Here is a 14,775-nt window from a genome sequence, read left to right as displayed (position 1 = left end):
AGCGCCAGCCTTGAGCAAAAGAAGCTCAGAGACAGTGCCAGGTCCTGAGTTCAAGCCCCAGGATTGAAAAAAAAAAAAAAGCATTGTAGGCCTCATGGTAGGCTATAGCTTTAAACGCTTCAAAAACAATAGAAGCAATCTTTGTGACATTAGGTTAGCCACAGTTGTTCTTGAAGACACCACATTCTGTATGTGTATTGTAAGGGTTGCTGAAAGGAAACTCCCATGTGCTTCAAGGAAAGATGGTTTATTGAGTAGGGCAGAGAGTAAACTTCCAGCCATACAAAATGGAGGTGTGTGGGGGCGGTCAAGCAAGATATTATATAGGGGAGGGCGTGAGAGGGAGTGTGGCCACAGGGGAAGCAGAGGTAACCTCAGACTCTGGGTGCCTTCCCACTGCACTGGGGCATGCCAGGATTGCACCTGGGTTACAGGTGCTGGGGGGGGGGGACCAGGATGCAAGGGGAGAGAACCAAGGGAAGGGGCCTAATGTGTGTGTGTGTTGGTTGTGGGGCTTGAACTCTGGGCCTGGGTGCTGCCCCTCAACTCTTCAGCCCAAGGCTAGAGCTCTACCACTTGAGCCACAGCGCCATTTCGGATTTTCTGAGTGGTTTATTGAAGAGTCTTGTGGACTTTCCTGGCCAGGCTGGCTTTGAACCTCAAGCCTCAGATCTCAGCCTCCTGAGTAGCAAGGATTACAAAACCATTGACTCATACACCTCACTTTTTTGAGACAGGGTCTCATTATAGCCAAATTTGGTCTAGAAATTACTGTGAAGCCCATGCTGTCTCAAACAAACAAAAATTAAACGGCAAGGGTGACATTGTCCAAAAAGAAATGTACTCTTTACCTGACTTAGCTATACTTTTTCTGTATATCACCTTTACAATACTTAAAAAAAAAAAAAGGAAAGGGCTGGGAATAAGGCTTAGTGGTAGAATGGTTGTCTAGCATGCATGAAGCCCTGGGTTTGATTCCTCAGTACCACATAAATGAAAAAAGCTGGAAGTGGTACTGTTGCTCAAGTGGCAGAGGGCTACTCTTGAGCACAGAGAGGCTCAGGACAGTGCTCAGGCCCTGAATTCAAGCCCCAGGACTGACAAAACAAACAAACAACCCAAAAAACAACAACAAAAAACCAGCAAAGGTTTGTTTTGGCTGTCTTGGAAGTTTGGGTAGATGATCAGTTGGCATGTTGCTTTTGTGCTGGGGTAAGGTAGCACATCATTGTGAAAGTGTGTGGTGCAAGCTGAACATCTCATGGCAGCAGAGAGCAGAAGGAGATTGCATCCCAGTAGCTGCTTACAGGACAATCCTCCAGTGATCTAACTCCTCCACCAGGTCTCAGTTCCTGAAGGTTCCACCTCCTAATAGCATCATGTGCTGGGGACTAAGCCTTCAACACATGGGCCTTGGAGGGTGCAAATCCCAACTATAGCACACACTAAATGTATCTGAAAGCATATACACTAAATTTACTAGTGGTCCTTTCTGAATGATGGAATAACAGATGACTTAAAAGATTCCTTTTGAATATTCACCTGTGCTAAAGAATACATTTAAAACAAATGACAAAGAGTCAAACACTAATCTATGGAATAAGCCATTTCTTTTATTTGAGGATTTGGTGTGACCAACAATGTTTTTTACCTAATACTTTAGAAGAGAATGAGCAAAGGAGGAAATCCCACTAACAAGCCGTCATGACAGTTTATCTCAGGACATAAAGGATGGATGGATGAATGAAAGGATGATTGACTGATTTTGATGGTACCGGGGTTTGAGATCAAGGTCATGCTTGTTAGGCAGGTGCTCTAGCATGTGAGCCATGCTCCTAGTTCTGTTTTAGGTTTTTGAGTCAACGCTTCACATTTTAGCTCAGGCTGTCCTTGAATTTATGATGTTCTGGACTTTTAAGTGCTGAGATTATAGGCAGGTGCCACCATGCTCAGCATAAAGAATGACTAAAAAAATAAACAATGTTAGGTGCCTGGGGCTTATGCTTGTAATCCTAATCCTAGCTACTATGATCTGAGGATCATAGTTCAAAGCTGCCCTAGACAGAAAAATCTGTGAGACTCTGATCTCCAATTAACCAGCAAAGTGTAGGCAATGGAGGTGTGGCTCAAGTAGTAGAGCACTAGGTTTGAGTGAAAAAAGCTAAAGGGCAGTGCCCAGACCTTGAGTTCAAGCTCCAGGATCAGCACAAAAACAAAACAAAATTAGAAATGTATCCATATGTAATTATTTTATAACAAGTATAAGTTATTTCATAGATCCTTTAACAAACAGTATTTAATCCTTGAGAAAACGTTCTTTAACCATTAACAAACATATTGCATTCAAAATACTTTAAGGCACTGAAATAAATGCATACTACCTTATTACCAATAGACTGAAATATCATGGAAAACATACTGGAAAATATGATTGTAAGCTTCAGCAATACATAGTAATTTAACCAGTAAATCCACATTTGTAAAATTAGGATGTATTTCTAATAGATCCAATATAGTTATTTTCAAGAAACTGATAACAGTTTTGAAACAACTGCGTAGGTAAAATCATAGCCACATCTAGGGTGTTTGCCTTTTTTCAAGTTTTCATTCCCTTGGCAATTTACTTTTTCCAAAGTCAGCTTGCATGAACTATTCTATACTTTTAATTAACAACTGTACAACTTAAAACTTTCAAATAAAAACCTTTATCAGATAATTATCCTCTTAGAAAGCCTTTGAGAATATTATTCACATTAATGAAAATTTCCAGTTAAAAAAATGAAGGTTATTGCTGATGATAGTGTCTCTATATAGGAAGCTTTCACTGGAGTGCATTCTAAATGTACACACATGAAATGTACAGCCACTGGGTGATGGTGGCTCACACTTGGAATCCTAGCTACTCAGGAGGTTGGGATCTGAGGACTGTGGTTCAAAGCCAGCTCAAGGAGGAAAGGCTGTGAGACTCTTATCTCCAATTAACCACCAGAAAACCAGAAGCGGCACTGTGGCTCAAGTGGTAGAGCGCTTGCCTTGAGCTGAAGAACTGAAGGACAGCACTCAGGCCCAGAGTTCAAGCCCCAGGACCAACCAAAAAAGAAAGAAAGAAAGAGAAAGAGAAAGAAATGTATGTACAGGCCAGTTGCTGGTGGCTCATGCCTATATACTAATCCTAACTACTCAGGAGGCTGAGATTTGAGGATCACAGTTTGAAGCCAGCCTGGGCAGAAAAGTCCATGAGACCTTTATCTCCAATTAACCACTCAAAAACCAAGGACTGGGAAGGTGGCTCATTGGTAGAGTGCTTGTCCCGTATGTACAAGGCCTGGGTTTGATTCCTCAGCAGCACATAAACAGAAAAAGCCAGAAGTGGTGCTGTATGTAGCTCAAGTGGTAGAGTGCTAGCCTTGAGCAAAAACAGATCAGGGACAGCGCCCAGGTCCTGAGTTCAAGCCCCACAACTGGGGGAAAAAAAAGGACAGTATATTCTGGTTAATTCATGATAAACTGGAAAATCCATAAAGGAGGCTTTTCTGAAGGTATGTAAGAAACGTTCATAAGAAAGTTCCCTTGTAGAAAATAAACATGAAGTCATATAATTATACAAATTAAAATGATCATCAGCCTATCCATTTCCTCACAGACTCAATGTATTAATAACTACCAGAAGTTATTATTATTTTTTTGGGGGGGTCCAGTCATGGGGCCTGAACTCTGGGCCTGAGCGCTGTCCCTCAGCTCTTCAGCTCAAGGCTAGTGCTCTACCACTTGAGCCACAGCGCCACTTCCGGCTTTTTTCTTTTTGCTTATGTGGTGCTGAGGAATCGAACCCAGGACCTCATGAATGCAAGGCAAGTGCTCTACCACTGAGCCACCTTCCCAGCCCCCAGAAGTTATTTTCTATATCTGAAAGATGAATTTAAAAAATTTTGGCTAAGCTGGGCACTGGTGACTCACGCCTATACTCTTAGCTACTCAGAAGGCTGAGATCTGAGGATCACAGTTCAAAGCCAGCCTGGGCAGGAAAAGTTTGTGAGACTTATCTCCAATAAACCACCAGAAAACCAGAAGTGGCACTGAGACTCTGTGGTAGAGCTCTAACCTTGAGCTGAAGAGCTGATGGTCTGCGCCCAGGCCCAGAGTTCAAGCCCACAACCAAACCCCCGCCCCCCCAAAAATGTTGGTGCTGGTGGCTCATGCCTGTAATCCAGCTACTCAGGAAGCTTAGACCTGAAGACTGCGATTCAAAGCCAGTCCAGGCAGGAAAGTCTGAGACTCTTATCTCCAATTAACCACCAGAAAATGAAGTGCCACTGTGACTTAAAGCAGTAGAGTACTAGCCTTGACCAAAAGAGTTCAAGGAGAGTGCCTAGGCCCAGAGTTCAAGCCCCAAGACCGATAAAAAAAACAACAATAATGGCAATATTGGGGATTTGAACTCAGACGCTTGAGGACTGGAAGCATGGCTCAGGTGGGAATGCACCAGCCTGTGAGCAAAAGCATCAGACCCTGCATCAAGTCCCCGAGACAAATAACTCAGGACCTTCTTTACAGAAGTTCACTGATTTAACTCATCTTTTTCTTTGTTAACAACGTCGTTTGTTTTATCAGGGAGGGTTCTGACACTGCTTGTGTAAACATTATCGACAATAAGTATCTCCTATTATATACCTGCTTATTTCCTAGGGTAAAGGACAAAAAGGACAAAGAAAGCTCTCCTTAGGCCTCTCTTCTTCCCAATTAAAAGATCTTTGCACTGTGGAAAGCTGGGAGCCAGGAGAAGTAGACTGCAGACAGGAGGGATAAGGCTGACACCTGGTCATGTGTACTTCCCTTTTGTTATTCCTGAGCCTTTAGCTAAAATCCTCATCCAAATGTTCAGCCCTGTCGAGTCTGTGCTTTGGAAAAGGCACGGGTTTATGTGTCATGGTTACTTTAGGGTAAAAGGGGAGTGCCTGTCAACTGTGGCTGGAGGATGAGGTCAAACTGAAGAGAGATAGTTAGTAGCCCTGCTTCAGTGGCTTAGTGCAGGCCTTCAGTACGTCTATCATAACCCTAAGACACAAATTAGATGATCTATGACCTATCTCAGATACAATGAGAATTTTGGAGGCAGATGTTAGGAATAGGTGTTTAGAAAATTCCTTTCAGTTGTGAACCACACATTGCTTCATATGGTTGGATCCTAGAGGACTATGGGTCTATGATGTCAAAAGTTTTTTTTTTAAATCATAAATATTATGTACTCTTTCCTCCAATTTTCTCATAAATGTGGTATCTTCCATTGCAATAGTGAGCTTAGAAACAGATATGAGATTCCATGTATCCTCATTAGGTCAGACCAGTAATGATATTTGCAAAAAAGAAATAGTGGCTGGGAATGTGACTTAGTGATGGAGTGCTTGCCTTGTATGCATGAAGCCCTGAATTCCATTCCTAAGTACCACATACACCAAAAGCCAGAAGTAGCACTGTGGCTCAAGTGGTAGAGCACTAGCCTTGAGTAAAAGAAGCTCAAGGACAATGCCCAGGCCCAGAGTTCAAGCCTCATGACTAGCAAAAAAAAAAATAGTAATGCCACTTTTTTTTTTTTTTGCTTTGGAAGCTATATTATTATCTTTTTAAAGAGATAGGGTCTTGTTATGTCTGCTAGGTTAGCTTTGAACTTGTGGGCTAAAGTGATGCTATCTTAGTTTCTCCTGTAGCTGACAGGTACACATTACCAAGCCTAGTTTGGAAATTATTTTAGGTAAATATTTTAAAACTTGTAATTTTAATGTAATATTGATATACATAGCTCACAAAAATAAGTTTATGAGACCAAAAGCTTTATAGTCTCTATCCAGCAGTCTATGAACAGAACTGCTACTGTGAGCCACTAAACTCTTGGCATATGAATTGTATACTTCACTTTGATTTGATTCAACAGGCCATTTGCAAAATACTTCCTTAAATTTGTTCTCAAGCCAAGGGGCTTTAATGTGACTAAAATACTTATGTCTAACTAGTTTAGGTTAAAAGTCTAAGATACAAAGGATGCTTTCCTTCATGGCATCATACAGTAATAATCCTTTCAGGTAAACACAGGTTGACTCTTATATAGACAGTAGAAAATTTATACTTTATGTGATACATTTAAAATATTCATAAATTAGTAATGTGACCACCCAGGTATTAGACTCTAAGTAAATACAGTGAAGACATGAATGATCCAAATACTAGCTAAAAATAAATCTCTAATTTTTTGGAAAAAAATACATAAAGGGAACTGAGGATATTTTTTAAATTACGTATTTAGAAGGTATACAATGTGAGCAGGTAGATCAATATCAACATTATGCTAAAATATACAATTTTATTCCTAAGTTAAAATAAATCTTAGGTACTATAGTCAAATTAAAACTTGATTTTGTCTTGCTAGCACAGAGTGAAAATTGAGACAGATTTAAGGTTTAGGTATAGCTATGGTGAAAACAGGCTTTCCTAGCCTTTTGATTATATCCAAGTTATAAAATAATTACACTGATGCTTTTAACCTGCCGTATAATACTAGTGTATTGCTATTTAATAATTCTGAGACAGCTAACATTTATACGAATACCTGTTTGAAACTGATGTTTGAATGACTACTGCTGTGAATATTTTTGATAATTTGCACTATCTTAAGATTCTATATGATACAGTTATGTAATAAATCATATGGTGATTAACTGGTATTTGAAAATAATTGTACTTTTATTTGAGAAAGCATTCTTGGAAAAAAAAGTGTGTTGAATATAATTTCCTGGTATATGTTTCCTAACTTGTGATTATTTAAAAATTTTCTCATCAAGAGAGTTAAGTAGCACTCAAACCAAAAGTCCAATGAATCTAACTTCTCCTTTCCCCACCTTTACATGCCCACTTCCAACCATCATTTCTCTGCAAAATTTCTACTTAGTCTTTCAAAAATCAATACTATGAAAGTTTTCTGAAAGGCTCAGCAGTTTTTTTTAGTCTCTGAATGATTACAGTATTTTGTAAAGCTGCTTCTTGTAGTGTGAGTGTCTCATCTAGCAATCTGAGAAAAGGAAGAGCTGTTGCTAGGGAAAATGGAGGACTTCTTTGAGGTCCTTGATATTTTTCAATGAAGTCTTTGATGTGGCTTACCCTGTAAAACAACACAAAGTATTAACATAGAATATGCAATTTATCATATAAGACTTATCATTTGGGGTTTCTCTCTCTTTGTCTTCCCTTCTTCCCTCCTCTGTCTCATTTCTTCCTCTCCACTCTCTCTCTCTCTCTTTTTTTTTTTGTTGGTTGTGGGGCTTGAACTCTGGGTCTGGGCACTGTTCTCAGCTCTTCAGCTCAAGGCTAGCGCTCTACCACTTGAGCCACAGTGCCACTTCCAGCTTTTTCTCCTTATGTGGTGCCAAGGAATTGAACCCAGGGCCTCATGCATGCGAGGCAAGCACTCTACAGCTGAGCCACCTTCCTAGGCACTCTTTCTTTTTTTTCCATAGCTCTGGCAGGTGGAACTCAGTGTCTGGTAAGAAGGTAGAACATGGGAGCACATTTATGTCATTGTTTTGAGACAGAGTCTTGCTTTGTAGCTTAGATTAGCTTTGAATTCCTTTTGTTGTTATTGCTGTTGGTCATAGTTTGTTTGTTTGTTTTTTTTCCCAGTTATGAGGCCTGAACTCTCAGCCTGGGCACTGTCCCTCAGCTCTTCAGCTCAAGGCGAGCGCTCTACCACTTGAGCTATAGCACCATTTCTGGCTTTTTTTTTTTGATTCTGAGGAATCAAACCCAGGGCCTCATGCATGCAATGCAAGCACTCTGCCACTCACTGAGCCACCTTCCTGGCCCTGGTCATAGGGTTTGATCTCAGAGCCTGATGTTGAGTCTTAGCTCTTTTGCTCAAGGCTAACATTCTACCACTTTGAGCCACAGTTTCACTTCTGGTTTTTGAGTGGTTAATTAGAGATAAGAGTCTCACAGGGACTTTTCCTTTTCTGCCCTGGCTGGCTTTGAATCACGATCCTCACTCAGATCTCAGCCTTCTGAGTAGCTAGGATTAGAGGTGTGAGCCACTGGTGCCCAGCTCTGGCCTAGAATTTTTTTTTTGCCAGTCCTGGAGCTTGAACTCCCTGAGCTTCTTTTGCTCAAGACTAGCACTCTACCATTTGTGTCACAGTGCCATTTCTGTTTTTTTTTTTTGTTTGTTTGTTTATGTGGTACTGAGGAATTGAACCCAGGGTTTCATGCATGCTAGGCAAGCCCCAAACAATTTTTTTTTTAGTCAGTCGTGAGACTTGAACTCTGGGCGTGGGCGCTGTCCTTGCGCTCTTCAAGGCGAGTGCTCTACCGCTTGAACCACAGTACCACTTCTGGTTTGCTAGTGGTTTATTGGAGGTAAGAGTCTCACGTACTTTCCTTTCCGGGCTGGCTTTGAACCCTGATCCTCAGATCTCCAGCCTCCTGAGTAGCTAGGATTACAGGCATGAGCCACTGGCACACGGCTCAAAATAAAAGAAGCCCAGGGACAGCACCCAGGCCCTGAGTTCAAGTCCCAAGACTGGCAAAAAATAAAAAATAAAAAAATCAAAGCTTGTTGCTGGTGGCTCATACTTGTAATCCTAGCTTCTTAGGAGGCTAAGAGCTGAGAATTGTAGTTCAAAGCCAACCAGGGCAGTAAAGTCCATGAGAATCTTATCTCCAATAAATACCTGAAGAAAAGCCAGAAGTAGAGCTGTGGCTCAAGTGGTTGTGCTAGCCTTGAACAAAAAAACAAAAAAAAAAAAGCTCAGGGACAGCACCCAGGCCCTGAGTTCAAGCTCCAGGACTGGCACACATACATAAACAAAAAATGCCCCACAACTGCCTAAAGTTAAAATAAATAAATTTTATACTAGAAAAAAATCAGATAAAAATAGAAAAGATGACTTACCTATGAGAAATATTAAATTTCTGGACAATTCTTTTCCCATTGGCTAACCAGATCTGCACATTAGTAATGGGTTCCAAGTTGTTCAATGAAACAGCACACAAAGTATTTTTACTTTCAACTTCAATAATCTTTGCTTTTGAAACAATTTTTGGTGTAGCACTAAGAAAATCCAGAGAACAAAGTCATATTTTTGTTCATTACTATAAAAAAACTGACAGTATGGATAATTTTAGGAGAAATTTTGTCATAACTATTTCCTGAATAATAACATAAAGATATATTAGTTATATCCACAATCTAAAGCAGTCCCATCTCCAATTAATTTACAAGCTTAAAGGATGCTATGTGTATTAGCTTTACCTATTGCCCAGGATAGATTTCAAAAGAAATTACAAGTTTCCTCTAGAATATAGTCCTTGGATTACAAGGGGAAAAGGAAACAAAAGATTTTGAAAATGTTCAGATATTTTTATATGTACAGATGAATATGTACGTACCTTATTAATTTTGATATTTAAAATATGAGAATTTATAAAAAGCAAAATGACTCCACTTATAACCTGATATTCAACAATATGAAAATAATGAAAGATTTTGAACTTAGGGCCTGGGTGCTGTCCCTAAATTTTTTTTTTGCTCAAGTTTAGCGATCTACCACTTGAGTCATAGCTCTACTTCTGACTTTTTTAGAAGGTTTTTTTTTTTTTTTGTCAGTTGTGGGGCTTGAACTCTGGGCCTGGGCGCTGTCCCTGAGCTCTTCAGCTCAAGGCCAGCACTCTACCACTTGAGCCACAGTAGCCACTGACTGTTTTCTGGTGTTTAACTGAAGATAAGAGTCTCATGGCTTTTCCTGCCTGAACTGGCCTTTCCTGCCTGAGCTGGCTTTGAATGGCAATCCTCAGATCTCAACCTACTGAGTAGCTAGGATTACAGGCATGGGCCACAGGTGACCCAGTTTTTAGTAGTTTTTATTGGAGATAAGAGTCTCAAGCCTTTCCAGTCCAGGATAACTTAGAACAGGATCCTCAGATCTTAGCTTCTTAAGCAGTTAGGATTACAGGCATGTAAGTAGAGCGCTGGTGGCTCACGCCTGTAATCCTAGCTACTCAGGAGGCTGAGATCTGAGGATTGTGGTTCAAAGCCAGCCCGCTATCTCCAATAAACCACTAGAAAACCGGAAGTGGCGCTGTAGCTCAAGTGGTAGAGCGCTAGCCTTGAGCTGAAGAGCTGAGGGACAGCGCTCAGGCCTAGAGTTCAAGCCCACAACCAACAACAATAACAACAACAAAAAAAAAGGATTACAGGCATGAGTCACCAGCATCTGGCTTTCCCTAGGCTTTTTTGTTCAAGGCTGCTGCTCTACCACTTGAGCCACAGCTCTACTTCTGGCTTTTCACTGGTTGAAGATAAAGAGTCTCATGGATGTTTTTTCTTCTTCTTCAACCATAATACTCAGCCTCCTGAGTAGTTAGGATTGCAGGAGTGAGTCATTGGGCCCCTGTGTTATTTTCATTTTTAGTATCTCAAAAGTCAGGTACTTGAAAAACATTGTTTCAGATATTGGAAACAATAAAAAAAAGAACTCTTTTTTTGGTGGTGCTAAGGAAAAAACTACTTACTATTCAAAATTGAGCATTAGGTATTCTGTAGAATTAATGACAGAGCTTGCGTGGTAGGTACAAGGGAGTGAAAATGATTGCTTCAGTATTGTCCTCATAGACCTCTTTGCCTTGCTACTTGGTACAGGGGTCTGAATTCAGGGACTCATGCTTCCAAGGAAAGCGCTCCACTGACTGAGCCATCATACTCTCGCTCCTCAACACCCACTTCTGATCTGCATGATTAGTACTGACACCTCTTAATACCTGCTAACATTAAATGACTTACAAATTCTCATAAAAATTAACACTAAAATAATCTCATTTCCAGGCTGGCTTAATGTGCTTATTAGCAAGCGAGAGACCTGGGTTTGATCACCAGCACACCCAAACCACCATAAAAAAACAAAACTTTTCTAATGAAAGGAGTATTAGTCAAACCTCTGGTCAGGAGAACAGATAATACATATACTTACCTTCCTAGTCTATGACCCTGTCCTGAGAAGGGCTGGAACACAGGCTTTGTAGACATACATACTTCAGTTTTTTTGTCTTCAACTTTAACATCCACTTCCTCTTTATCAAAAATTCCCTGTAATTCTGAAGGTAATTCCCTTGGAAGGGAAAGAAATGAAAAACATTCTGAATGAAACACAGTTGTATAATATGTAGAAATGTACAACATAGGGCATGGGATGTATACTATTCTCTACAATGAAATAAACAGCTATTGAAATTAGTAGTCAAGTAATATGAATATGTGCAACACAGGATACAGATATAAATTTTGTTGTTGTTCATCATGGGGTTTGAACTCTGGGCCTGAGTGCTATCCTCAGCTCTTCAGCTCAAGGCTAGCACTCTATCACTTGAGCCACAGTGCCACTTCCGGTTTTCTGGTGGTTAATTGGACAAAAGAGTCTCATGGACTTTCCTGCCTAGGCTGGCTGTGAAGCGCGATCCTCAGATCTCAGCCTTCTAGCTAGTGAGGATTACAGGTGTGAGCCAGGCTTACAGGTGTGGCACCAGGCTACATATAAAACTTTAAGGCCATGAATTCAGTTTTGTAGCAGTACCTAGAATAGTACCAAACTTACAATTATCTGATGACTGCATAGTGTCGCAGTGTCAAATGTAAAGAATTGCACTTTTTTTTTTTGGAGGGAGGAAATGGGACTTGAGTCAGAGGCCTAAAGACTGCCCCTTAGCTTTTTCACTGAAGGCTGGTACTCTACCATTTGAGTCACACTTCCACTTCTGGCTTCGTGCTGGTTAACTGAAATAAGATTCTCACAGGCTGGCTTCAAACTGCGATCCACAAATCAGACTCCGAAGAAGCTAGGATTCCAGCGTGAGCCACTGGTGCTTGGCTAGTAATACATATAATTTTTGTTCAGAAACGAGCTTGAACTCAGGGCATCATATTCTTGCGTGGCTTTTTCCTCTCAAGGCTGGCACTCTACCACTTGAGCCATACCTCCACTTCTAGCTTTTTGCTTATTAAGTAGATATAAAAGTCTCTCGGATTTGTCTGCTCACGATGGTTTCAAACCTTGATCCTCATATCTCAGTCTCTTGAGTAGTTAGGGTTACAGACATGAGCCACTGATGCCCAGCTTAGAAGTATTTTCATAGTACTGAAATAAAATAGCCTAGCCAGCAAGCTGTATCTCTGGAGGCTGAGATCTGACAATTGAAGTTCAAAGCTAGAGCAGGCAGGAAAGTCTGTGAGACTTTCATCTCAAATTAACCAGTTAAAAGCTGGAAGTAGAGCTGTGGCTCAGTGGTAGAATGTTAGCTTTGAGCAATGAAAAAGCTCAGTAACAGTGCCTAGCCATTGAGTTTAAACTCCAGGACTGGGACAAAAACAAAAACCTAAATTGCTAAGAACACATACACACACACACACACACACACGCGCACACACACACACACACACACACACACACACACACACACACACACACACACACACACACACACACACACACACACACACACACACACACACACACACACACCAGAACAAATATACATATAAAGGTTATTATTGTGATATGTTTAAATATTTCATGATAAATTTAAAATAATGTTCAAATAAGCATATACATATTATTTAAACTGCAAAAATAAAATTTTAATGAAAGGAAATATTTTTGAATATAGAAATATGAATGGAAATTCAACAGAAATATTAGTAGTAGTTATTTCTAGGTGGTTAAATTGTAAGTGATTTTTAAGTTTTTTCTGAATATTTTAAAACATTTAGGACTGGCAATGTGGCTCAGTGGTGGAGCACTTGCCTAGCATTCATGAAGCCCTGGGTTTGATTCCTCAGTACCAAATAAACAGAAAAAGCCGTAAGTGGCATTGTGGCACTAATGGTAGAGTGCCAGCCTTGAGTAAAAGAAGCTCATGGACAGTGCCCAGAACCTGAGTTCAAGCTCTAGGACTGGCAAAAAAAAAAAAAAAAAACGCCACCCAAACCAAAACCAAAAATCCCCAACCAAAAACATTTACTTGAAGAAACCACTTAGAATCATAATTATAAACTTCATTATTTTAAAGACTGGAAACATTTAAAAACTCATAATAAGGGCTGGGAAGATGGCTCAGTGGTAGAGCGCTTGCCTTGCATGCCTGAGGCCCTGGTTTCGATTCCTCAACCGCACATAAGCAAAAAAAAAGAAAAAAGCTGGAGTGGCACTGTGGCTCAAGTGGTAGAGTAGCTAGCCTTGAGCTGAAGAGCTGAGGGACAGCGTCCAGGCCCAGAGTTCAGGCCCCATAACCGGACCCAAAAAAAACAAAAACAAATAAAAACTCATAATAACAAAGAACATGTGGCACTGAGGAATAGTTGACAATGTGAAATCATTTAAGGAAGATTTGACTGATCAGAATTTAATTTCCTAATTTTTCCTGCTGGGCATGGGTGGCTCACATCTATAATCCTAGCTACTGAGGAGGCTGAGATTTGAGGATCACAGTTCGAAGCCAGCCTGGGCAGGAAAGTCTGTCAGACTCTTATCTCCAATAAACCACTCAGAAAACTGAAAGTGGCACTGTGGCTCAAATGGTAGAGCCCTAACCTTGAGCTGAATAGCTGAGGGCTAACCCCCCAGGCCCAATGTTCAAGCCCCAGGACCAACAACAATAAAAAAAGGAATTTCCAACTTAAAAAAAAAATTCTGGCTCTTCTAAAAAAATTCATCTTGGAAAATATGAATTTATAAGCCAGGCACTATGGTAGACACATGTAATTCCAGCACTCAGGAAGCTGAGCAGGAGGATCATGAATTCAAAGCCAGCTTGTATATAGAAATAATGTCCCACAAGACATACATACAAGGGCTGGGAAGGTGGCTCAGTGGTAGAGTGGTTGGCCTTGTATGCATGAGGTCCTGGGTTCGATTCTTCAGCACCACATAAGCAGAAAAAGCTGGAAGTGGCCCTGTGGCTCAAGTGGTAGAGTGCTAGCTTTGAGCTGAAGAGCTGAGAGACAGCGCCTAGGCCCAGAGTTCAAGCTCCATGACCAACAGAAAAAAATAAAATAAAAACGTACATACATACACACACCTAATGTATAGTGTCTGTGTATGTCTGTGTGTGATCACTACTGCAAAGGAATCTTCCATATGAAACATGCCTAAAATATTCTAGCCTATACAAGACTGCTTTTCCTGTACCTATTCAAGAGACTACTTACCCCTTCTTGATGGAGTTCAGAAACTGCCGACTTGCACCATCAGAGTACGTTCTAAAGTCATCATTGACAGTGAATCCATTTTTCCACAACTTTATATTAATATCTACCTGGAAAGCAGTAAAGAAAAAAATGTATTATGTTAGTAAAATGTAGTAGTAAATTAGAAAGCCTTTGACAATGTTCATTACCAGCCAGATATATTTACATTCTGAAGAGCATACGTCAATGTAAAATATAAATCATGTATTTTTCATATATTATTTGCAATGAGCTTCATAATAGGGAGATTTAAAAATACATAGTAATATTGTATAACAGAATTCATTTGGAAAAATACTTTGTGCCTTGTATACCTGGAGGACAACTGAAGTGAAGATTTCAGCCAGGCACTAGTGGCTCATCTTGGTAATCCTAGCTACTAAGGAGGCTGAGATCTGAGAATTGCGGTTCAAAGCCAGATCAGGCAAAAAAGTCTGTGAGACTTTTATCTTCAATTAACCACCAGAAAACTGAAAGTAGTGCTGTGGCTCAAAGTGGTA

At 40.4% G+C, this 14,775-nt stretch overlaps 1 protein-coding gene across 13 annotated transcripts in view; it reads right to left on the bottom strand.

Annotated features, from left to right (window-relative positions):
- Positions 1–5,610: 5,610 nt before the first annotated feature.
- Ubxn2a (UBX domain protein 2A) overlaps positions 5,611–14,775 on the bottom strand; it is a 29,658-nt gene continuing 20,493 nt past the window's right edge. For all 13 annotated transcript variants that reach the window (XM_070025086.1, XM_070025093.1, XM_070025088.1 and 10 more), the window contains 4 exons: positions 14,237–14,343; positions 11,007–11,144; positions 8,933–9,091; positions 5,611–7,150 (listed from right to left, as the gene is read on the bottom strand). In XM_070025086.1, coding sequence (XP_069881187.1) covers positions 6,958–7,150; positions 8,933–9,091; positions 11,007–11,144; positions 14,237–14,343 — 597 coding nt within the window. In that variant the 3' untranslated portion in view covers positions 5,611–6,957. The remainder of the gene's footprint in view (positions 7,151–8,932; positions 9,092–11,006; positions 11,145–14,236; positions 14,344–14,775) is intronic.

The sequence above is a fragment of the Dipodomys merriami genome, unplaced genomic scaffold (assembly GCF_024711535.1).
Source record: "Dipodomys merriami isolate MVZ:Mamm:240054 unplaced genomic scaffold, mDipMer1.0.p SCAF_17, whole genome shotgun sequence".
In the NCBI taxonomy this organism is placed as follows: domain Eukaryota; kingdom Metazoa; phylum Chordata; class Mammalia; order Rodentia; family Heteromyidae; genus Dipodomys; species Dipodomys merriami.
This window is presented reverse-complemented; position numbering and strand designations above follow the sequence as displayed.